The 26,226-nt window shown below is 49.5% G+C and overlaps 1 protein-coding gene across 2 annotated transcripts in view; it reads right to left on the reverse strand.

Moving 5' to 3' along the window:
- The window catches only part of TFDP1 (transcription factor Dp-1), a 43,314-nt gene extending 31,767 nt beyond the window's left edge, over positions 1 to 11,547 (reverse strand). The window contains exons 1-2 of one of the 2 annotated variants that reach the window (XM_036068852.2): positions 11,481 to 11,547; positions 10,664 to 10,738 (exon numbers count right to left, since the gene is read on the reverse strand). In XM_036068852.2, the coding sequence (XP_035924745.1) occupies positions 10,664 to 10,675 (12 nt within the window). In that variant the 5' untranslated portion in view covers positions 10,676 to 10,738; positions 11,481 to 11,547. Of the gene's footprint in view, positions 1 to 10,663; positions 10,739 to 11,385 lie in introns of both variants that reach the window. The other variant, XM_036068851.2, reaches the window with a different exon arrangement.
- Between the last annotated feature and the right edge of the window lie 14,679 nt (positions 11,548 to 26,226).

Genomic DNA, 26,226 nt, shown 5'->3' on the forward strand with positions numbered 1-26,226 from the left:
TGACAAGGCCGACCGCGCATGCGGACGCGCTGAGGCCCGTGCCCTCGACTCTGAGCACTGGACACCTGCCTGCCCACCTGCCGCGGGTTCTGTCCTTGCACAGAAAGGGCACCACGGTGACGATCGGATGTGGCACATTATGCAAAACAGCCTAAGGTAGAGCCAAGGTTCATCACATGAAGAACAGGTTGCAAGTGGACAAAAGAGTGAAGTGGAAACAAGTAGGAACGCTACACCCAGAGGGGCTTCAGACCGAGCCCCTGCCCTAAAGAGCACACGTGAGCTAGCGATCCTGCCTCTACCCAACCCGCCCGCTCTGCAGAGACAACCGCACTCCCACGGCAGGGACGGCGCCCTGAGCCGCCCGCCAGCAAACTCCGCTTACAAGGAAGGAAGCTCCCGGAAACGACCTAAATGCCCTCAGCAGGACCAAATACATGAGGACACAGCCAAACAAAACACCGGCTCTCCCTGGACACAAACCGTTCAAACTCCCAGACGCTAGCTCTCCAACAATACTAACAAACTATCGTTCATTATTTTGGGCGTCTTTAGAGATGCACACTAGAATACTTAATGGAAGGACAACGTGTTGGAACCAGCTTACGATCCCCCGGCGGGCGGAGCAGCATTACTCGGGACGGTGCAGGGTGTCAGCACCACGCTCTTCCTGCACGTGCATATGTCTCTAATGTTCCACGGAAGTGGCTTTTCTGTTTATACCTGCCAGTGTACCTAGGAGGAGTTGTGGAGTCGAACAGCAGGGAACAGAACGTGGGAGTCCATTTACGTAACGTATGAGAGATGCGTATGTTTAAACACACACAGCTAGGGAGTTAGCCCCCAATCATCACCAGCACATTAATAGTAGTCACCCTGGACTATGATTTTCAATAACCATTAGCTTTCTGATATCCTCTGAATTCCTACTGAAACGCTGTTTTGTAACTGGATAAAGCGTAAGGCTGGATAAAACAAAGGATATGGGCCCCAAGGATAGCGAATCTAGTGGTGATGAGGGACGAGTCAGGATGCAGGCTAGAGGCTGCAGATTGGAGGTCAGGACCCGGAGGGGCAACCACAGAAAAGAAACCAAGATGGCGGCAAGAGCCAATGGAACAGAGGTCCACGTCCACAGACTGGACAGAGCAGGACGGAAGGTCCCGGGGAGCCGGCCCCGAGCCCCAGGCAGGGCAGTGGTGGCTAGAGAGCAGAAGGGGAAGTCTGGAGAGCACACGCACAGGCTCCCGCCAGGAGCGCACCCCAGTGAGCAGCCGTAAGAAACCCACATCCTCAGGACAGAGCCCAAGTCCATCGGTGAGGGGCGACCTGGGAGGTAGGAGTCAAATTTGCAAATCCCAGCAAGTGGGGGGGGAGGGGAGGAGCGGGTGTGGCCCGGGGGAAGGGGGTGCTGCCAGCAGGGTCTCTGAAATTTAGGTGAGAACGTGGGCTCTCTGCCAGGGGCCACCCACCAGCAGCTGACAAACAAGGTACGGTTGTTCCTGCCGCCCCCTCCTCCAACAGTCAGCAGAACGACTCACAGCCCAGGCCAAGCTCTCCCGCATTCTCCTCACTGCTTCAAGACGGGCAGTCTCTCCCAGCACAGGAATGCCCGCACCCCTTGGCTCCTGTGAGCGCCACCAGAGATTCGGCATAAATTAGTGTCTCCAGCTACCTCTGCCCGACTCCACCCACCAAGCAGGACCCGAATGTCAACCAAATGCAGAACCACTGCAGTATTATCCCCCACCCCACTTCAGAAAGCACGGGCACACGGCCTCCCACTCACACCGAAACACAAGCTCTGTGCTGCTCCTTGGGTTTGTCTCTCTCGCTCCCCAGAGGTATGGCCCTTCCTAGACAGACGCAGCCGGAACCACAGCATCTGCTTTTCTTCCCTATCTGACTGCACTCTGCACTTCACCCTTTGCCTTTTTGCCAGAAAAATGTCAAATTTATTCTAGAGCACGGAGAAATGCAAAACTGCCTGGAAGAAAATATAACATGGCTCCAAAACAATGTTTAAGTATTTGCCTACGTCTCACTTTCTGGCGTTTCTACGGCCAATCTGCACAGAGGTGGTGCGGTATGTTGTGTCCTGCATTTTCACAGGGGCCTGACGAGGACTTGTAACGTGGAACACAAAGCAGCAGGCCGGAATGTGATTTATCAGTAAGCCATTCCCCAGCAGAACAGGAGTCCGCCTTCTTTATAATGACAAAGGCTGAGCCAACCAGATGGCCACACTGAGTGCTCTTCTCCTTAACCAAAGTCCATGCTATTTAACTGGCCCACACCCACCCTCCTGACAGCCGGGCCCCAGCCTCAACCCCTAAAGGGGGAGCCCCAGGGGTCAGAGGCTCCATCCACCCAGGACGAGTTCCCGCTGCCCACGTCCCATGCAATTTGTCCAAACTGTAGTCAGGGCAAGTTGGGGAGGAGGCAGGGCAGAGACTTGTCTGCAGAGAGACTGGGGTTGAGGTGAGGAACGGGGCTAAAACAGGCCTGGGGACCCTGGGCTCCTGGCGGAGAAGCGTCCCCCCTATACCCCGTCTCCAGGAGCCTGCTGCCCCCTGCACCCCAACTCGGTTCCCAAGTTCAGGCCCTAACAAGGAGCCTATTCCCTCACTAGGAGTGGGTCCCCCCCAGAGCTCTGATTAGACCAACCACTCACAGCCACGAAGCATGTCTACGAGACCCGGGCCTGCGATGAGCTCCCAAGCTGTTCAAAGCCATACGCCTCGCTCTCAGAACCCATCCAAGTGTTGCCAGGCTGGGCGGGACACGTGATGTGCCTGGCCCTTTAATCTTCACTGCCCCGAGAGAGGAAGGGATAGGACACTTGTCACCTTCGTTCTACCAACGAGTCACCAAGCCCTCTGAAGACTCAGCAAGACGGACAGCTGGACTCAGAGCCCGCAGTGTGGGTCTGTTCAAAATCACTGCGTCCATCCTGACACAGACATCATTTCCAGGAAACGCCCACGGTCCCGTGGCTTTGAGTGGAGGGTGGCAGGGTCCAGGCCTATAGGGCTCTCCTAGGAGTAACAGAGCCAGAGATGGAGACATTTCTGCTCACGGAGTGTCTTTATTTTATCAGCTAATTTAAAAACATGCTACTCTAGGGGCGCCTGGGTGGCTCAGTTGGTTAAGCGTCTGCCTTTGGCTCAGGTCATGATCCCAGGGTCCTGGGATCGAGCCCCACATCGGGCTCCCTGCTCCGCGGGAAGCCTGCTTCTCCCTCTCCCACTCCCCCTGCTTGTGTTCCCTCTCTCGCTGTCTCTCTGTCAAATAAATAAATAAAACCTTAAAAAAATAAATAAATAAAAACATGCTACTCTAACTTCTCTCCTAGAAAAGCTACTGCAGGGCACTTTCTCCCTTTCAGAAAGACCCTAAATTCCCTCTCAACAAAAACCAAGTCGCCAAGGCCAGGAGCTTGAACAAGGACCACAGTCCTTCACAACCTCCAAGGTGCTCCCTGGGGCCCAGGTGGGGCCCCTCGCAGGGGAAGGAGTACTCCACAATCCAGAGTGAGCGGTTTCTAGCCAGATGTCACTGCAGCAACGACCTAGAATGCACAAGAGGTCGGGGCCTCAGCCATCAAACAAACTGACCTGCACACTAACCACCTCCTCACCCCTCCTGCCCTCAAAGTGCGATGTGGCCATGCAGCTCCGTGGGGGCCACTGTCCAGTTTGTCAAGGAAAGAGGAGGTACGCCCACGGGAGGTAAGTGCCCCCAGGGCGCCCCCACTTCCGGCTGGGAAGTGTTCCAGCATCTAGGTCTACAGGCCCCGTTTCAAAGCTCTCTGCAGTTGCAAAACCCCATGAGATTGTAATTTTGTGACTTCCCTCCTGCCTGAGCTGGTGCTTGTGCTGGGGGAGGGCACATCAGGGCACCCTAAAACAAGGATGGGACACCTCACAATCCACAGCCATCTTACTGTAAGCCTACGTATTTAGACAATATTAAGACAGACATTCATCTTTTATGCTGTATTTCGTTACAAACAAGGTACTTCACTTTTAAAAAAGCAAGGGTTTCAGAAGTGCAGAAGTACTGATGACCTCCAGGAACGAACAACTTCGGGATGATCTGGGTTAACTACAAAGTGCGCTACACCAAAGCCGCGTATGACTTAATAACTGACCCCCGCACTCAGCCTTGGGACAAATTTGCAGGTTGGACTCCCACATAAATACCGCCCTCTTTATCCTCCCTCCCTGCAAACCAGGATTTAGGGTCTGTCAACACAGGAGGAATAAGATATTGTCACTCAAATCCTCATTTTTCGGAAGAGCAAATAAAACAAGAGAAACGTAAGACCCCTCCGAGGTAGAATCCAAGTCATTAATACTTGCAAGCAGAGGAAGGAAGATCCTGCGCAAGGCTGAGCAGACCCGATGAGCTATACTTATCCTGCACTGTCATTACTCAGGAAGTTACACGAACACCGGCCGCTGTCCTGAACATGGGCCTCAGAGAGTCCTGCGGGTCGCACTGAATGAAGATGAACAAAAACACACTAACTCATTAAACACAGCACAAACATTTAAACTACCTAAAAACTATCTGTATTTAACATTAAAATTCAGGGTATGAATTCAAGGTATATTTCCCATAGGTTTACAACGAAATCATTTTATATTTACAACTCTTGCTAGAATGACCAAGGCAAACCTAATGTTAACATTTTGCTGTGAAATGATGAACAAAGGTTTAATATCCTAAATTTATAAAGAGTGGATGCAAATAAATCAACAGGAAACAGACACTGGAATAGGAAAATGAGCACAGGACACACTCATCAATTCACAGAGAAACACGTTTTAAAAGGAAAACATTCAACTTGTGTCAAGAGATGCAAACTAAAACAAAACACAATTTAAAAGTTTACCTACCAAAGGAAGCAACTTTTCTGGGCTTTTAAACCGAATTTCAAACCGAATGTCGTTACAATGAGCTCTCTGCCATAACCTAATGGGTAAGTATAACCCAGCACAGTCCTTCTCAGAGACAGCTTGTGCACACACATGCCCGCCCGTGTCCACGCACAATTCCACGACCGAGGACTCAGCCCTGGATGTCATCACAGATTGGCGCAAGGTTCAGAAGAGCTGGCCGGAAAGCACGGGAACCGCCGGCGCTGGAGATGGGGGACCTAGGGCGCGTCCACATGGCGGGACGGGCATTTGCCAAACCGGCGGGCATTCGGCCCTCCCTGAGGACCCTCGGGCGGCCTGCACGGCTGTGCTCCTGGTAGCTCCTAAACACCTCTTTGTGCTAGTCGTCTGTTATTAAGACCCTGGAAAAACTGCAAACAATCTAGAAGGTTAAATGACAGACACTAACACTGGATGTTATGTGTACGGTTCAGCCAAGAAATTCAAACAAGTGGGCTAAAAAAGGGCTTCCACTCTAAAGCAAGGATTGGGGACTGAATAAATACTTGCTTGAATTTAAAATAACGTGTTTAGGCTTGTATCCATTTTGATTTCCCATTTTACCTCACCTTTTCAATAGCCTACCATCTACAACTCCCCAACGTGAATAAACATACAGCTGCCAAACCCACCGCGGACACCTCCCTCGCGTGTCACAAGACAGAGTCAGAAGGTGCCTGGGGGGGTCCCCCTCTAATTCGGCCAGCGCCGACACCCCACAGCCCAGACGACACGCCCTCAGCAAGCACCTGCTGGGCGACCCCTCCCCGCCCCGCTCTTCCCTGGAAACCCAGTCCCTCCTCACAGAGGGTGCAAAGCTCAACACAGGACAAGCCTGGTACGGATTCCGAACGAGAACTTCCTAACTGTTCTACACTGAAAAGTAATAAGGTGTTTTAAACACTTAAAGAGAAAAGCTTTTCAGAAAGGCAGCTCTGTGATCTGTGAGGAAAGCGTCCCCTAGAAGCCGCACCACCAGCCAGGCCGTGCACAGACACCACAGGCCCTTTTCCCAACGGTTTGAGACCGTGAGAAGGACACCCTTTCATCTTTTGAGTTTTACACCAGGAATTCATTCGTCCAACAGTTTGACAGAGAGATGTTCCAGGCTGACACTCAATCGAGCTGTCACTTTCTGCTTGGGACCCCATCCCAGAGTTTCCCCAGTGCATCCTGCGCGGAAAAACGTCCAGTCTGAACCATGAGAAGCCCGGGTAAGAGCAAGGCCGCCACCCCAGCACTCGTCACTCGGTAACCTGCGGGCACGCCGCCAACGCCCCTCTCCATGTCTGATGTGACGTCACCGCTGCACGAGTCAGCATCAGATCCCACAACTCTCTGCAGCCGAGACTGAAGGAAACTGCACGTTACCGCTTTACCGCGTTTATTTCTTCAGCCCTCATTTTGCCATCGAGGCCTGGGTCTGAAAAATGATACTCGGTACGTGTATTTTTAGATAAGCTCATTAGTCTCCTAGTGGTATTAAAGCAGGCCTCATTACCTCATCCCTCCAAAGCTTAGATGGGGTGCATTCTTCCTTGGTCTCCAATTCTTGAGGACACCATTCAGAGAATTTTCCACAAACTCACACAACACAGAGTGGAGTCACACACCAGCTCTCGAAACGGGAGGCCACGTGCGCTGCAGAGGGTCTGACAGACCACTCCTCCAGTTACCACTGCGCTGCCCACAGCCCCGCACCGGGCCCCCCGCAGGCAGGCCGGCCTTCTGGCTCCCACACCTGCAGCCCGCAGAGGCGGCCCCGCAGAAGCATCTCTGCCAGTCTACAACCAGCTATCTCCCTGTTCTTTACAGACCTTCACCGTCCTGGACGAGGACCAGAACACGGACTTCCCACTGGGGCTCTGCCGGTAACCTTGAGGAAATCCGCAAACCCCTGTGGGGCCGCAGCACACACACCACACGTGCGCACACAGCAGTGCACGCAGCGGGCACACGGACACACTGGCGTCAGATGCCTTCCCTCTCCTCCTTCACCCAAGGGTAATCTCTAACACAATGAGTACGTTTAAGCCATTGCAAGGTCTGTATTTTCTCTGAAGTCGACATTCACCCCTGGAGCCCTTCTCAGGCTGGAAATGGGACTGTCTCCTCAGCCTGGCGAACCTCCCCATTCATGATCTGTGTCCATGGGAGCCTTGGTTGGCACAAAACGAAATTCAGACACCTAGCTCCACCAACCAGTACACAATCTACAGTCTTCACCTCCCCGGGTGATGAGCCCCATGACGGAGGGACAGGTCCACAGCTGTGGGAGCAGAGACCCACGCGGTCCAGGGGCGGCAACTGAAATGTCACCATGTGCCTTGCCCGGTCGAGACTCCGTAGGACTGTAGAAACACTGCCCACGATGCTCATCTATGGAGGGCCCCAAGCTTCTGGGCTGAGCGTGGAGGGGCAGCCTGCGTGCAGCCAGGGGGTCCCGCGGGGGCGCTGGTGGGAGGCCCTGAGGCAGTTCTCTGCTGGTTGCACTGACCCCCAGGCGTCGGCCTCCAAAGCTGTCCCCAACTGCGGGAGGGACCGCCATCATCATGTGGCAGGCTCTACAGCCAGGGAACTCCCGCCCCAGATCCCAGCACCCGCCAATACTCTCATATTAAATTCTGGAAGTGAATCCCAGAACTGTTGCTCACGGTCACCTCTGGCAATGACTGAGCTGGGGGTCTCGGTCACTTCCAAACTGTGCTTTGCACCAGCTGAGCTTTCTTCCATCCATGCCAGGTATGAATACGGAATTTAGATTTCTACCATTTCAATTTCTCGTTGCCTGCTTATACCAACATAATTCCAGTAAACGAACGTCAAAGGCCTACAGCCCACTCAGCCCTTGCTGCCCAGCCAGCTCCCTGGAGACGGGCGGCCGCGGGCCTCCACCCGGACGCACTGCCCCAGGCCGCAGAGCCGTCTGTGTCAGCCCAGAGTAAAGCCAGGGAAACAGGAGGGCAGTTGGGGTCCTGCCCCCAGGACACCTGATGGCAGCCCACTCACTCCTGTCACACACACCTCCAGGTGAAGAGACGTGCTTGCAAAATGCAGCGCTCGAGACTAATCATGAAGGAATCTGGCTTATTTTCACGTTGCTAGAAAATGCAAGGGTTTTTTTTAAGGAAAGGAATTACAGTGTTTTGTCTAGATATCCTTTTTAAACTACAGAAATATTTATTTGTGTTCTAGAAACAGAAAACACAAGGTGCATTCAGCACCAGAGCAGCTGGGCTCCAGGTCCAGGCTCCTGCAGGTCCCACACACCCACCTCCGCGCTCTTCCTGTCCTACCATTTCAGTGGAAACAGCACGGCTTCCTCAGGGGCCTCCACCCCCATCACCCCTGCCCTGCCCTCCCATGCCTCCGGGGTCCCCCCAGGCCCTCCTGCCCCTGGGCAAACCCCATTCCCCCATCCATCCTCTACCCCCCCAACCCCTGGCCCCTCCACGTCCCAGCCCCCCCTCCAGCCCCCTGCCCCCAGGGCCCCCTCATACCCCTGCGGCACCCCCATACCCTTGGCTCCCCTCCTGCCCCAACACCCCCACCCCTGGGCCTCCCCCATGCCCCCAGCGCCCCCTCCACCCCCATTGCTCCAGGCCCCCCGGCCCCTGCAAGCTTCATGAGAGCAGCTGAATGGCACACCTGGCTCTCTCCGCCGGGCACGGGCACTCATCAAACAGCGAAGGATGGACAGGATGGATGCATGAACAGAACAAGCAGGTCGGCCTCGACTCGGGCATTTCCCCTCGTCCCCACATGCCGAGAACTGAGGCAGACATACTGCACACAGGAGCCACAGGCCTGGCTCTTGTCAATTCTAAACTGAGACACGCCCACAACAGGATGAGTGAAAAGATACAGGTCTTCCCAGAAGATGACACCAGGCCCCTGCACCAGAGACACAGTTCGGGGGGTTAGCCTACAACAGCGGTCTGCATGCCTAGATGCCCGCCCAGGGCCACGGCGTGGCCCACAGCTCACCGGTCGGGATGGCCGTCGCGGCCCCGGGCCTGCTGCCCCTCCCTAGGCCCTCCAGCTGGCTGCCCCTCTCCCTCAAGGGGTGGCTCCTGCTCTTTAAAATCTGCCCACACCCACCACCCCATCACCCTCAGTGAACAGGCTCAAGCCGTCCAGCGCCCCCAAAACCTGCTGGTGTCCCTGGACCTCCACTGGAGGTAGGAAGCTGCCACGCCATTTTCCTGTATCCTCTTCACCAAATCTGCCTGACCCTTACCTGTCCCCTACATTTGTCCTCCTTCACTATGACCCCCAGAACCTAACTGCAGCCCGCTCCAGCCCTCCACAGAAACCCCAGAGCTCTGTAAAGTTGGGATCCCAGCCACCCCCCTTTAACCCAAGGAAGGGGCTCAGCTCCCGCCTGTGCTTATGGGCTCTGATCTTACACTTACTCAAACTGCAGCGCCACCTCCTAAATTAACCCCTGCTGCTTCCCCCCAACACCGGCTGTCAGAGTCCTCTTCCCAAACTCAGACGTCATACCCCTACTTAAAAAAACAAGGCAGTTAGAGGAAAAGCCGAACGCCTTTCCTTGGACCACACTCCCCATCCCAGCCTGATCCATCAGCCCTGCTGAGACCTGGTTCCAGCCACACCTGACGTCCCCAGCTCCCAGGACAGAGAGGCCCTTCGCCTCTGCTTCTCCTCATACCGTTTCTCGGCCTCAACTACCCCGCTCCACCCTCCAGTGTGTCACCCACTAAAAGCTCCAGGGACACCCAGCCAGGGGGCTGCCCTGAACTTTGCAGAGGCCATCACGGGCTCCAAGAGGGCCTCCCGACAAGGAGTGCCCCAGCCTCTGAACACAGTTAATAAAGTCAATCAACGTGCCTTCCTGGAGCACTCACCCCAGCACTGACTCCAACAGAGGCTCCCTCTGAGACTCCTACCTCATCTGTTACTGAGCACACACCACCTGCCGGGCATCTGTGGGGGATAAATGCCAGGGAACAGGGCACAGCCACCAACAAATGCGACCAGAGGTGATAACCACAGCCCCACACTGTGTGCAGATTACGACTTTAACTTAAACCCCACCACGCAGGGCGCAGTGCGTGTTCTCACACTCTCTGCCAAGTGAAACACCGCACTGGAGGGCAGGAGCCTAACAGCAGCGCGTGCCCAGCGGCGGCAGAGCGCGGGCATGCCTCCAGCGAGGCTTTCTGGGGAATGACGGGAAGGCTGGACACCTATCGAGGGGTTGCAAGATGCAGGACAGCTCGTGGGTCAGGCAGATGCCGCTCATCTGGGCTGTGTGTCCACTCTGGGCAGCAGATACCAAGCGGCCCCCTGCACCGATGACCGCGGAACAGCTGCCCGAGGTCACAGTGCAGCAAAGAGCACAGGACCCAGGAAACAGACTGGCTTTGGACCTAAAAGCCTGTTTCTTGGAACAAACATATTTTAGAGTTTCGTGACAAATACGGAAAAAGCTAAAGTAGGATTTTTCACATTTCATCAGTCACCAAATTTCATTTTTCTGAGGCCAAAAAAACGAGGCCAAAGCAAGCGCTTAGGGCTGAACTAACTGCGTCCCCTCCACACAAGCAGGTGCTCGGGGTCCCTGCGCGCCCGGCCTCACTGAACACGAACGCTCGGAACGAGCGGGTGACCCCGCCTGCAGGACCGGCGGCCGCGGCCGGAGCACGGCCGGACAGCGAGAACGCGTCCGCAGACGGAGCAGACGTACTTACATCTTTTGCCATGTTACCAGATCCGTGAAATCGCTGCTATAAATGTTCACCCTCCAGAGAAGAAAGCTGATGTTGCTGGTAAGAAAGACGGAAAGACAAGAAATGAGTAAGAATGAAAACCCCGGGGGCCCCGGCACCCCCTCCCCCGGAGCGGCCCTCCCTCCTTTCCAGACCCACGGCCCGGCCTGGGGGCAGCTGCCCACCGGCGCCCGCGCCCCCCGACAGCGGGTACAGCCCACCGGCCCACACAAAGACCCGGCCGCCCGCGGCCACCCGCGGCCACCGTGACAGGTGGGCTTCCGGCCCGGCGGGCCTGTCACCCGACCGCCGCCGCCGCCGCCGCGCGCGCGCCTCCCGCGCCGGAACCGGCAGTCGGGTCAGCACCGCCCCCACCCCGCGCCGCGCCCGCGGGGCCCCCAAGAACCCCGCGCTCGGGCCGACCCCGGCGCCCCGGCCCCCGGCCCCCGCCCGCGCGAGCGCCGCTGCTCCGCGGGAGTCCCGCCCGCAGGGCCCCCGCGCGCCCTGGGCCCCGGCTCCCGACCCGCCCGCGACCCCGCCGGGCCGAGCCACCCGGGCGCCCCCGACGGCGGCGCGGACGCGGGGGGCCGGGGGCCCAGGGCGCGGGAGCCGCGGAGCCGACACGCACACGCGGCGGGACGGCGGCGGGACCGGGGCGAGCGCCCGCGCGTCCGCGCCCCCCGCGGGACCCCGGCCCGCCGCACCTGGCTCGCTCCGGCGCGCGGGCACGGGCGGGGTCCCGGCGGCGCGCTCGGCCCCGGGGTCCCTGCCCTGCGAGGCGCCGGCGCGCGGGGCTCACCCTGCGAGCGGGCGTCGGGCGGCGTGACGTGCGCGGCGCGGCGACGTGACGTGGGCGGCGGGCCGGCTCCCGCAGCGCGCCTGCGCGCCTTTTCGCGCCTTCGCCTCCCTCCTCCTCCTCCCGCCGGTGCGGCCCGCGCGCTCCGAGGGGGATGGGCTGCGCGGGTGCGGGTGCGTGTGCGCGTGCGCGCCGGGCGGGGACGGAGGCGGAAAGTCTGGCGCCGAGAGGCCGTGGTGCGCGCGCACTTGGAGAGGGGCCGGAGGTGTGCGCACACCTGGAGAGGGGCCGGAGGTGTGCGCACACCTGGAGAGGGGCCGGAGGTGCGCGCACACCTGGAGAGGGGCCGGAGGTGCGCGCACACTCGGAGAGGGGCCAGGTGTGTGCAGAGGTGGGGGGGCAAGTGTGTGTGCACGGGTGTGCGCAAGGGAGAGAGGCCCCCAGGTGTGTGCATGGGCACATGGGTGTGTTTGTGGGTGTGTGTTTATGCAGGCGGAAGGAGGGTAGATCTTGTGCGCACAGGTGTTTATGCGGAGAGGGGGTTGGGGGTGTGCACATGCAGGGGTGCATGTCCTTGGAGGAGAGGGCAGAGGTGTGTGCGCACTCGGATAGAGGCCAGCTGTGTGCAGGTGTGGATGTACAGACACAGAGGAAGAAGGGCCGGTGTGTGCACACGTGGAGAAGAGGTGGTGTGTGTGCACATGTGTGCAAGCGTCCTTGTGGAAGAGAAAGGCTGACTGGGTTTGTGCAGTGAGCCCATGTGCAAGTGTAGGTGCACAGAGAAGTTAGGGTGTGCATGCACACAGCGCAGCAGGCCCTGTCCACCTGTGGGGCCGGTGGTCTCCATGCCTACGCCCCGCCTACACCTGATTCCCCGCATCCCCGTGGGGTGCTCAGGACGGAAATCAGGCAGCCTGTTTGCTCCCCATCACTGGGTGGGCCTGGTGGACCCTGAGTCCTGGAGACGACTCCTCCCTGGAGCCCACCACCTGCAGGGCCATGGCATTGCCCACCCCACCCTCCACCCCCCAGACTAGAGACCCAGCAGAGGGTGGGCTGGAGTCGGAAGTTCCGGGCTGCCTGGCCATGTGCGATGAGGAGCAGAGCAAAGGCCTCTCTCCACGGTGAGGGCAGCTGTTACTCCATTACTCCCCAGCACGGTTCGTGTCCACTCCTACTTCTCTGCCAACCGGCCTCTTCTGCTAACACTGGGCTCAGCGTTGGTTTCTTGAAGACAGCAGAAATAGGTGCCTTTGTGCAGATTAGCACAGAATGGGCACCAAAGGGTAATGGAGAGGCAAAATCCTGCACATTCCTGCCTGCAGAATGGTCTTATTTCTCTGCGGGTGCAGTTTATACCACTCTTGGCCCCTTAGCAGGTCCCTGGGGTGTCGGAACCCACACCCTCCATGTTGTCCCTCTAGTGGTCATGTGTCCTACCTCCATTCTCCTTGCATAGTATCTCTTTATTTTTTACTGTATTTGAATATTCACCCCCAGGCAGCAGCTGGAAGCCCCACTCCCAGCCCTTGGACCCAAGTACACAGGGCAGCAAGCCTCTCAGTAAGAGCTGGGGGCTCAGGAAGAAACAGGATCAGAGTACAGAATCTTAAACCTCTCCTCACGAATTCAAGATTCCAGTAATTCTAGTGGCGCCTGGGTGGCTCAGTCAGGCATCTGCCTTCGGCTCAGGTCATTATCTCGGGGTCCTGGGATAGCCCTGCATCGGGCTCCCTGCTCAGTAGGGAGCCTGTTTCTCCCTCTGCCTCTTCCTCTGCCTACTTGTGATCTGTCAAATAAATTTTAAAAATCTTAAAAAAAAGGGCGCCTGGGTGGCTCAGTTGGTTAAGCCACTGCCTTCGGCTCAGGTCATGATCCTGGAGTCCTGGGATCGAGTCCCGCATCGGGCTCCCTGCTCCGCGGGGAGTCTGCTTCTCCCTCTGACCCTCCCCCTTCTCATGCTCTATCTCATTCTCTCTCTCAAATAAATAAATAAAATCTTTAAAAAAAAAAAAAATAAATAAAAAAAAATAAAAATCTTAAAAAAAAAAAAGATTCCAGTAATTCAACAACATTCACACGGGATAACTACCCCTAATATTCTAAGTAATGTCTGCACAGAAATCACTGTTGAAATATGCCAAATTCGCAAGAGCTCCCACAGCAGGTAACAGCTCAAGAGGCTCTGGTTTTTCTTGGGAAAAGGGCAAAAAGTTGGTTGGGTTTTTATTTTTTGACTCTCTATAATCATACCACAGAACCCTCATTTCTGTGTTAAAATGTAGCAGAATTTCTAAAATTTTTGGGTGCAGATCCAAGTATTTCCGGCTGCTGCACTCCCTTGAAGTCTCTTCTGGGTTGAAGAAATGCGACCTTGTTGATGGGTGATGAGCTGGCAAGTGCCTGCATCCGCCTGACCCTCCAGGACCCACTCTGTATCTGCAGCATGGGTTCAGGAAGCGCGACGTTTGGGTGTTGACCTGGCCCCTTCTCGGGCGCTGCCGTTCAGCCCTGTGTCATCACCCGCAGTACTGTTCTGTGTTTATTAGAACAAGGTGATTAGATCCTTCCCGGGAAAATTCCGCATCTCCCCAAAGCTTCCTCTTTCTTTGTGGGCCTGCCCTGTTGAGTCTCAGGGGGCGATGCAAACCCTTACCCCCAAACTCCCCATCCCATTAAACTGTTCTTTTTAAGAGAGAATGTGTTCTAACCCCTTGAAAATTGAAATTCTGAGCGTTTGTTAAATATCCGATTTCCCTCCTTGATGACACGGTCCTATCTCCAGCCTTCCTGTTTTCCACCTTCTTGGATCACAATATGGTGACATCAAGACATGGGAAGACAGGGATGGGGACAGGGGCTCAAGGAAGTTATATAGGAGAATGTTCTAATGTGGACAAGGGACATTTTCTCATTCTTTGCTAAAATATACAGGCATTTTTAGAAAACTTTGTTCTGCTTATTTGTGGGTATCATAAAATATCACTAAATCAGTGTGCTTCCTCAACCTCAAGATAAATCCCCTGGCCCTCTCCAGAGAGGCCATGGCTTCTAAGCCTCATTGACCGAGAAATTCTGCAGCCCCCACCCCACCTCCTAGACACGTGCAGACATCCTTACTCTTCTTACATCATGATTCATTTTGAAAATTTCTGGTCAAATTTCTTGGGAAGAGGGCCAGTACTGGACCGTCTTGTATATTAGGCTACCAGCACTTATTCACATCTTAAAAGACTTGCATGAGCGTTTGCAGGCTGAAGCCACAGTCCTTTGGAAATTACTTCTCAGATCTGGCAAATTCTAGACCACGGCATCCAGTTCACTCAAGTTGATCTCACCAGCCTGTTTACTGTTCAGATCCTTTTCCTTTTTTTTATTTTTTTAAGATTTTATTTATTTATTTGACAGAGAGAGACACAGTGAGAGAGGGAACACAAGCAGGGGGAGTGGGAGAGGGAGAAGCAGGTTCCCCGCTGAGCAGGGAGCCCGATGCGGGGCTCGATCCCAGGACCCCGGGATCATGATCTGAGCCGAAGTCAGACGCTTAACGACTGAGCCACCCAGGCGCCCCTGGACCCTTTTCCTTTATTTACCCTTTGCCTGCAGTGCTCTCTGGCTTCTACAATGCGAGAAATCCCCCTCAGTCATTGTCATTTAACCCCACAGCCCTTCTGAAGGGCTCCTCCTGGGAGACCACACCACCCTGGCTAAGACGGCAACAAGATTATTTTCTATGGAATCCTACAATGTGAGGTGGAAATACCCATGTTGTCCTTATGTCACGTCCTTCCTCCATAGAATCCAGTTACCATCACGGAAGCCTTCGCACGGGTTTTGGGAAACTTGACTTCATGTACAACCAAAGGCCTTTGGTCATTTCTCTGCTACCTGTTTGCTGATCTTACAGATGAGGAGAGGGGCCTCCAGCCCACCTGCTACAATGAAGCTGACATGAAAAGGGAAGCCAAGTGGCCTCAGATAAGTAATCTCAGCCTCTCTGATGCTCAAATTCAGCTGAGAAATAGAGAGAAATAGAGATCTTTGGTAAGAAGACAAACAACGGTTTCATAAGTTTTACCTCTCCTGCATTCCTCCCCAAACTCTGATTGCTGATATTGTACAGATGAGTAAGATAGAGGATTGCTAAAATAGGACAGGCAGATCTGCAGACAACCTGGGCTCAGAAGCAACACGCAGAGGCCAGGGAAGCTGAGCTGCCCCCTCGACCTGGCTGGGGCAGGAGCACCAACATGCGAACTGTGCCTCGGAGACCAGAATGGTTTAAACTGGTCTAAATGGAACTGCTGTTCTAGAGTCAATATCGTGTACAGAAGCCTGGGAATGGGTGGGCTTCCTCCAATGCTCTAGCTTTTGGTGGTGGTGACACTTCCCGGGGCGGGGGGGGGGGGCGGTGGAGGAGGGTGGCACCTGCCTCCTGCCAATAGTTAATGCGAGCGGATTTCTTTTATTTATTTATTTATTTATTTATTTATTTATTTATTTATTTGACAGAGAGAGAGGGGGGGAACACAAGCAGGGGGAGCGGGAGAGGGAGAAGCAGGCTTCCCGCGGAGCAGGGAGCCTGATGCAGGGCTCGATCCCAGGGTCCCGGGATCATGACCTGAGCCGAAGGCAGATGCTTAACAACTGAGCCACCCAGGCGCCCCAGAGTGATATTTTAAAAATGGATGATCGTGCTCCTTCCTGCTTAAAATTTTTCAGTTTGCAACCTGCTTTTGGGTTGATAAGAACCTAGGGGCACGGAGATGGACAGACTGCAAGCGAGGCTCCTCTTCAGTGCACTGCTGGTTCACACAGGGTAGACAGAGTCCTGGGCACCTAACCCTGGAGAAGGTTGCATGAGCACTGGAGACAAATGTGTGTGCTGATGTCGCTAGGCTGAGTTAGGTCCAATCGGTCTGTAGTGTGGTGCAGGGCCTCCAAGTTCTTGCTGGCCTTCTGTCTGGTGTTGTGCCCATTGCTGGAGGTGGGACGTCGAGGTCCCCTATGTTGTTGTAGAACTGCCTATGTCTCCCTTAAGCTGTCAGGGCTTGCTGCCTTTATTTAGAAGCACTAATGTCTAATGTGTATATATATGTATTTGTTTTTTAAGTTTTATTTATTTAGTAGTGTCTACACCCCACGTGGGGCTTGAACTCACATGCTCTTCGACTGAGCCAGCCCGGTGCCCCTAGTGTATATATTTGTATTTATAATTGTTATATCTTCTTGTGAACTCACCCTTTATCACAGTCACATTTTATTATTATTATCATTACAGAATGTCCTTTGTCTCATGTAACAATTTTTTTAAAGATTTATGTATCTGAGAGAGAGAGAGAGAGAGAGAGAGAGAGAGCGCATGTGCGTGTGTGTGAGCCAGGGGAGGGGCGGAGGGAGAGAATCGAAAGCAGACTCCCCACTGAGTGTGGAGCCCAGCACGGGACTCGATCCCACAATCCAGAGATCATGACCTGAGCAAAATCAAGGGCCAGGCGCTTTGCCAACTGAGCCACCCAGGCGCCCCTCTTATAACAATTTTTTACTAAAATCTATCTTGTCTGATATTAGCATAGCCACTTCATTCTCTTTTGGTCACTAATTGTGAGTAAAATCGTTTTCCATTCTCTCACTTTCAATCTATGAGTCCTTAGATCAAGATCAAGTCTTCTAGGCAGCATATAGCTGGATCCTGCTTGTTATCCATTCTGCCAATCTATGTTTTTTGATCCATTTACACAAGTATACCTTATTTGCTCAATATATAGATTTATAATTCTTTTATGCATTTGTCTGTTAAATCAGACAGGAAATTAAAAGTGGAGCTACAAGCCAAGAATACAATAATTTGCCTATGTATTCACCCTTACCAGAGGTCTTTGTTTCTTCACATGGCCTCTGGCTATGTCTAGTGTCCTTCTGTCCCAACCTGAAGGGTTTCTCTGCAGCATCTCTTGTGGGACAGCTCTAGTGGAAATAAACTCTTTCTGCTTTTGTCTATCTGGAAATGTCTTACTTTCTCCCTTATTTTTGAAGCACAGTTTTTCCGGATACAGAATCCTTGATTGGCAGGTTGTTTGGGGTTTTTCCCCCAACATTTTAAGTATGTCATCCTTCTGCCTTCTGGCATCCATGGCTTCTGATAAGAAATTGGCTGTTAGTCTTACTAAGGATCCCTTGTAAGTGATGAGTCACATCTCATTGCTTTAAAGATTCTATGTCTTTGTCTTTGAGTTTGATTATAATGTGTTTCAGTGTGGGTCTCTGAGTTTATCCCACTTGGAGTTCATTGGGCTTCTTGGATTTATAGTCATATCTTTCATCAAATTATACACCATGACCAAGTGGGATTTATTCCAAGGATGCAAATGTTTTTCAACATAAGAGAATCAATTAATGTAACACATCACATTAAAGAACTATACACACACACACACACACAAGTATATCTTTAGATATGTCTATGTCAATGTTCATTGCAGCATTATTCACAATAGTCAAAAGGAGGAAACAACCTCAGTGCCCATCAGCAGGTGAGTGGATAAAAAAATGTGGTGTAAATATGCAAAATGGAATATTATTCAACCATATAAAGGAATGAAATTCTGACACATGCTACAACATGGATGAACCTTGAAAATACTATAGTAAGCGCAATAAGTAAGACACAAAATGGCAAACAGTGTATGATTCTACTTATATGAAATATCTAGAATAGGCAACTTAATAGAGACATAAAGTAGATTAGTGGTTACCAGTGACTGAGGGTAGTAGAGAATGGGGAGAGGTACTGTTTAATAGTCACAGAGTTTCTGTTTTGGGTGATGCAAAGTTTTGAAATAGATAGTAGTAATGGTTACACAACATTGTGAGTTTAATTAATACCATTGAATTGTACACTTAAAAATAGGCAAAAGGCAAATTTTATGATGTATATTTTACTACAATTTTAGAAAATATAATATAAAAAAACCATTGAATTGTACATTTTAAATCGGTGAATTTGATGGCATATGAATTATAGCTCAATAAAACTATTTTCTTTAAAAAAGCTATAAAGGACAATTGGGGAAGATTACATATGTTCCAAAAATTAGATAAGAGAAGACATTGTTATTTTGCTCAGTATGACAATGGTGTTGTGATAGTGTAGGTGCTTATCTTTTTTCTTAGAAGTGGCATGGTGATGAACTGAGTTACTAAGCATCATGATGCCAATACTTTACTTTTGGATGGTTGGGGAGAAAATGTATGTGTGTCTTTCAGATGGGAGAGGAGGAGGAGGAGAGAGAGAAAGAGAGAGTCGGGGGAATAATGATAACAGTTGTTTAGATATGGGTGTGTATTTTACTATTTGCTCAACTTCACTGTATTTTTTAAAAGATTTTATTTCTTTTGAGAAAGAGAACATGAGTGGGGGGGCAGAGGAAGGAGAGGGACAAGCAGACTCCCCACTGAGTGAGGAGCCCAATGCAGGGCTCCATCCCAGGACCCTGAGATCATGACCTGAGCTGCAGTCAGACGCTTAACCGACAGAGCCACCCAGGCACCCCATCAAACTCACTGTACTTTGAAACTTTCAAAATAGTTGGGAGAAAAATCCCATTCTGTTCAACATTAATCAGAAGGTTCTAACCAGTGCAATAAGGCAAGAAAAAGAAATTGAGGCATAAATATTGAAAAGGAAGAACTTAAACTATCTTTATTCCTAGATGATATGATTGCATATGTGGAATATCACAGGAATCTACTAAAACTAACCAGTAAATTTAGCAGATTCTCTAGAAATAAGACCTGTGTAATAAAATTAATATGTTTCTATATAACAACAAACTATTGGAAAACAATTTTAAATATTGTTTAAAATAGCATGAAGAATATCAGCTTATTGGGAATTAATTTAGATGTACAAAGATCTATAGAAAAAATATAAAACACTGCTTAAAAAATCTAAAGTAGACCCGACACTTTGGAGATATATCATATTCTTGGATTGGGAGACTCAGTATTATTAAGATGCCCATTCTTTCCAAACTAACCTATAGACAATACCATCTCAATCAAAATCTCAACATTATTTTGGAAGAAATTAGAAACCTGATTTTTGGGGGGAAAATAGACTTCACTTTTATAGCAATTTTAAGTTCATAGCAAAACTGAGCAGAAAGTACAGAAAGTTCTCATATACCCTCTGCCCTGCACCTACACACAAATTCTGCCCAAATTTTAAATGGGCAGAGTCACTACCCTCCCCCCACTACCCAAATTCTGCACCACAGTGGTACATTTGCTAAAATCAGTGAAAGTGCATTGGCACGGCATAATCACCCAAAGTCCATGGTTTACATTGGGGTCCACGCTTGGTCTCGTACATTCTATAGTTTTGGCAAATGTAAAATGACATGTATAAAATCACACTGATCCTGCCCTAAAAAGCTTCTGTATTCCACTTCTTCATCCTCCCTCCCTACTAAGTCTTGGCAACTATTGACCTTTTCACTGTCTCTACAGTTTTGCCTTTTCCAGAATGTCATATACTTGGAACCTTACAGAATGTAGCCTTTCAGACTGGTTTCTTTCCCTTAGCAATAAGGCTTGATAGCCTATTTACTTTCAGCACTAAATAACAGTCAATTGTCTGGATGTACCACAATCTTTTTATACATTCACCTACTGAAGGACATCTTAGTTGCTTCCAGGTTTGGCAATTATGAACAAAGCTGCTATAAACATGTATGTGCAAGTTATTGTGTGGACATGTTTTCAACTCATTTGGGTGACTATCAAAGAGCATGATTGCTGGGTCTATGGTAAGAGTATGTTTAGTTTTGTCAGCGACTGCCAAACTGTCTTCCAAAGTGCTGTATCTTGCATTCCCAGCAGCAAGGAGTGAGAGTTCCTATTGTCCTGCATCCTTATCAGCATTGGTGCTGTCCGTGTTAGATTTTGGCCATTCTAACAGGTGTGTAGTGGAATCTCATTGTTGTGTTAATTTGCAATTTCCTAATGACATATGTGGAGCATCTTTTCATTATGCTTGTTTGCCATATATGTATTTATGTGGGTCTATTTCTGGGCTCTCTATTCTGTCCCATTGATCTCTTTGTCTATTCTTCTGCTAATACCACAGTCTTGATTACTGTAGCTTTACAGGAGGTCTTGAAGTTGGATAGTGTCAGTCCTCGAACTTTGTTCTTCTCCTTCAACATTGTTTTGGCTATTCTGAGTCTTTTGCCTCTACATATAAATGTTAGAATCAGTTTGCCAATGTCTACACAAAAACTTGCTGGGACTTTGATTGGGATTGCACTGAATCTATAGTTAAAGTTGGGAAGAACTACATACTGACGTTATGAATGAGGCTTCTGATTCATGAACATGAATATCTCTCCACTTATTTATAGTTCTTTGATATCTTTCATCAGAGTTTTATAGTTCTTCTCATGTAGATTCTATACATATTTTGTTACGTTTATACCTAAGTATTTCATTTTGGGGGTACTAATGTAAGTGGTATTATATTTTTTTATTTCAAACTCTACTTGTTCATTGCTGGTATATAAGTGATTGACTTTTGTATACTAAACTTGTATCCTGTAACTTTGTTATAATTGTTTATTAACTCCAGAGTTTCTTGGCAACTCTTGGATTTGCTACACAGACAATCATGTCATCTGCCAAGACAGTTTTATTTCTTTCTTACCAATCTTTGTACATTTTCTTTTCTTTTTGTTCTTTTTTTTTGGTTGTCTTTTTGCATTAGCTAGGACTTCCAGTATAATGTTGAAAAGGAGGGGTGAGAGAGAACATTCTTGCCTTGTTCTTTTTTTTTTTTTTAAGATTTTATTTATTTATGAGAGAGAGAGTGTGTGAGCGGGGGGGGGGGGGAGGGGCAGAAGGAGAGGGAGAGGCAGGCTCCCCACTGACACAGGGCTCGATCCCAGGACCCCAGAATCATGACCTGAGCCAAAGGCTGACACTTCACCGACAGCCACCCAGGCGCCCCTCCTGCTTTGTTTGTGATCTTAGTGGGAAAGCGCTGAGTTTCTCACCATTAACTATGATGCTAACTGTAGGTTTTTTGTAGGTGTTCATTATCAATTTGAGGAAATTCTCTTCCATTGCTAGTTTGCTGAGAGTATTTTAAAATCATGAATGAGTATTAGAGTTTGTCAAATGCTTTTTCTGTGTCTATTGATAGGATAATGTGATTTTCTTCTTTAGCCTGTTGTAGATTTTAGTACAATTTCTTCCTTAAATGTTTGGTAGAATTCACTGTGAACCTACATGAGCTTGGTACTTTCTGTTTTGGAAGGTTATTAATTATTGATTCAATTTCTTTAATAGATACAGGCCTATGCAGATTGTCTTTTCCTCTTGTGTGAGTTTTGGCAGATTGTGTTTGTTGTGTCAGTCCCAACTTATTGGTAGTGATGCTCTCAGCTAGGAATGCCTGAGGCTTTCATCTGGGCTCATGTTACTCATAGTGAGCCCACAGACATTCCCTACCAGGGCCAATATGGGGACTGACCCTTGTATTCTTATGGTCACAGGATGCGCTTCCACAAAAACCATCAGGTAACTTTGAGGAACAAGATTTATTACTCACAATTCCTGGAGGATACACGGAACACCCAAGGGCCACCCAGTGAGATCACAAGTAGAGAGAAAGCACATGAACCTGGGGCTCTGCCTTTATTAGGCTCCAAGGACAGGGTGTCTGGGCTTTTTGGTTCTTTATTGGCTATAACTTAATGCATAAGAGTGGGAATTAGGGCACAGAAGGGAGAGATGGGGTCATTCAAACAGTTATCTGGGTTACCCAGAGCTTTCTGAAAGAGGGACCTTCATGTTTGGGGATGACATAGTTCCTTATCTGTTTGTTTTTTTGGGGGGGGCTGGTAGCTGTGTCATACAGGTGGAGATATGTTTATTCAAGATAGCTGTCTTTTGAAATGGATGCCTCAGCAATGGAAAATTTAATGTCAGATGAATGGATAAAGATGTTGTGTATATACACACAATGGAATATTACTCAGCCATCAAAAAGAATGAAATCTTGGGACGCCTGGGTGGCTCAGTCAGTTAAGCATCTGCCTATGGCTCAGGTCATGATCCCAGGGTCCTGGGATCGAGTCCTACATTGGACTCCTTGCTCAGTGGGTCGCCTGCTTAATCCTCTGCCTGCCGCTACTGCGTGGATGGAACTAGAGGGTATTAGACTAAGTAAAATAAGTCAGTCAGAGAAAGACAAATACCATATGATTTCATCCCTATGTGGAATTTAAGAAAAAAAAACCAGATAAACATAGGGGAAAGGAAGGAAAAATAAAATAAGATGAAATCAGAGAGGGAGACAAACCATAAGAGACTCTTAACTCTAGGAAACAGACCGAGGGTTGCTGGAGGGGAGGGGGCGTGGGGATGGGGTAACTGGGGGATGGGCATGAGGGAGGGCCCGTGATGCGATGAGCACTGGGTGTGACATGCAGCTGATGAATCACTGAGCTCGACCTCTGAAACTAATAATACACTGTATGTTAACTAAATTGATTTTAAATTTTAAAAAAGAGGAAAAAAAGCTTAATGTCAGTCACTTAACACTACAGTGTCTTTTAAGTAATTAGTTCATTTCATCTGGGTTATCACATGTGTGGGTCTGTGGGCAGGGAATTGTTCGTAACGTTCCTTTTTTTTTTTAAGATTTTATTTATTTGACAGAGCACACGCAGGGGGAGGAGCAGACTCTCCGCTGAGCAGGGAGCCCGGTGTGGGGCTCGATCCCAGGACACGGGGCTCATGAGCTGAAGGCAGACCCTCAACCGGCTGAGCCACCCAGGTGCCCCCATAACATTCCTTTCTTATCCTTTTAATGTCCATGGATCTGTAGTGATGTCCCTTCTTTCATTTCTGGTATTAGTAATTTGTGTCTTCTCTCTTTTTTTTTTTCTTAGCCCAGCTAGAATTTTATGATTTTATTGATATTTTCAAAGAAACAGCTTTTGGTTTCATTGATTTTCTCTATTGATGTCCTCCTGTTTTCAATTGCATTGACATCTGGTCTAGTTTTTGTTATTTACTTTCTTCTGCTTACTTTGGATGTAATTTGCTCTTCTTTTTCCAGTTTTCCAAGGTGAGAGCTTAGGTTACTGGTTTTAAATCTTTCTTCTTCTTGACTGGGGGCGCTCACTGCTGTCAAGTCCCTCTAAGCACTGCTTTTGCTGCATACCACAAGGGAGGTAGGTTGTGTTTTCATTTTCATTTAGTTCAAAACACTTTCAAATTTCTCTTGAGATTTCTTCCTTCGTCCATGTGTTCTTTAGGAATGTGTTGTTTAATCTCCATGTATTTTCAGAGTTTCCAGTGACAATCTGATTTCAAAATTTATATTTAATACAAATACCTTGTAATATCAAGACAATCTTGAAGAACAATACTGTTGAAGGATTTGCATTACTAGATTTTGATGCCACATTAAGACAATGTGGTGTGGCACAAAATAAACAGATCAAGGAGACGGAATAGAAAAATCCCAACAGACCCACATGTTTACAGTTACTTGATTTTCAAAAAAGGCATCGATGTAATTCAACAGGGAAAGGAAAGTCTTTCCTATAAATGGTGCTGAATCTACTAGATTTCCATATGGAAAAAAATAAACTTTGATCTGTACTCATACCAAGCTCAAAAAATAATTTCTGAAAGTTAAATTTAAATTTTCCAGAAGAAAACAGGCCCTTGGGATAGGCAAGTGTTTTTAAAATAGAACAAATATGGCACTAACCACAAAAGAAAAAAAAATGTGTAAACTGGACTTTATCAAAAGCTAAAACTGTTGCTCGTTGAAAGCAAGTTTAGAAGACATCCACAGACTGGGAAACATATTCACAATAGATAAGTCTGATAAAAACTCATATCCAGAATATGCAAAGAACAACTACGAATCAATAAATAAAACATAAAGAACTCTGTTAAAATTGTCAAAAAACCGGAACTATGTTAACTATATTCAAGAAGAAATCTGAATGGCTGAGAAGCATGCGGAAATGTTCCCAACTTCCTTAGCAATCAGGAAAATGCAAATTAAAACCACGGTAGGATACCATTTCACACCCAAAACCAAGGGGTTGATAATAAAAACTGTTGATAAAAATGCGGTACAACTGGGACTGTCATACCTTGCTGCTAGGAGTGAAATGTTAGACTCTCTTTGGAGAACTGCCCGGCGTTTTCTAATGAATCAAGCTCTGTGATGCAGCAGCTGCATTGCAAGAGTGTATCCAAGAACAGTAAGTGCGCATGTCTACCAAAGGGCATCTGGAGCCCTTCCGGGGGCGCTGTGTGCAAAGGCCCGGCGGCACCTGCCCAATGCCCCCGCACAGAAGGAAAAGCGGAGATACGGGCACACGTGGAAGGAATGTCCATGACCACGGGCGACATTTGGGTCAACTTCCTCACTGCTTTGAGCAAAAGTTGCCTGACCCAAAAGACTACATTTTGTGAGTCCATTCCTACAAAGTACCAAGTAAGCAAAAAAGTAAGCCAGGTCACCTGTGGTTACTTGTGGGGGTAGAAATGAATGGAAGAGGGGCGCGTGGGTGGCTCAGTCGGTTAAGCGGTTAAACGACTGCCTTCGGCTCAGGTCATGATCCCAGCATCCTGGGATCAAGTCCCAAGTCAGCTCCCTGCTCAGTGGGGAGCCTGCTTCTCCCTCTCCCTCTGCCCTCCCCGCTGATCATGTGCTCTCTCTCTCTCTCTGCTCTTTCTCTAATAAATAAATAAAATCTTGAAAAGAAAAAAAAGGAAATGGATGGAAGAGAAGATCCTTCTATGCAGGGTCTTTGGATGCTGGTAAGGGTGTACTTCTTGAGCTGGGTGTAGGTTAAATAGGCGTGTTCAGTGAAAATTCATTAAGCTGTAAACTTGTGATATTCGCACCTTTATGTAGGTGCGCTATACTACAATAGAAAGCTTTTTAAAGTGCCATTTGGCAATAGATCAAAAATGTAAAATACCTAGGAATAAAGTTAATGAAAAAAATACATAAGACCTCTTCACAGAAGTCTACAAAAACTAAAGAATTAAGTAAATGGAAGGATCTGCTACACTCATGGATTGACAGAGTCAGTATTGTAAATTGGCCAATATATATACATTTGAATTGATTCTTAGTCTCGTTAATTATCAGGGAAATGCAAATGAAGACCACAAGCAGAAATCGGTTTATACCCATTTGATGGGCAAATCTAAAGGAGTCTGACAATAGCAAGTATTGGAAAGCCTGTGGATCAATCGCATTCCTTACACACAGCTAGTAGGGATGTAAATTGATGCCATCACTTTTGAAAATAACTTGGCATTATTTTATTAGGTTGAGTATTCCCATACCCTCCTGCCCAGCCATGCTGCTTCTGGGTGTGCCTGGGGGCATCAGGGTTTACACTAACAAAAAACTGAAACACAGTTCAAGGTCCGATAGCAGGAGACCAAACAGGGATGTGTAGCCCATGACAGGATAATAAGCAGCACTGACCGTGAACGAGGTAGAACGTCCCTCATGCCCACCCCACTGCCAGCTGAGAAACAACAGACTCAAAGCGCACATGCACAGCACACACGTATAAGAGAAAACAAAAAGGAAGAGGCTAGAGAGGATGGTAAGCGCCAGATCTGGGCGGAGTTGCCACTTCTTTCGGGGACATGTCTGTCCTCGGCCGGGTGAGGCTGCACTAGTGTTGATGTTCAGCCG

The sequence above is a fragment of the Halichoerus grypus genome, chromosome 4 (genome assembly GCF_964656455.1).
Source record: "Halichoerus grypus chromosome 4, mHalGry1.hap1.1, whole genome shotgun sequence".
In the NCBI taxonomy this organism is placed as follows: Eukaryota; Metazoa; Chordata; class Mammalia; order Carnivora; family Phocidae; genus Halichoerus; species Halichoerus grypus.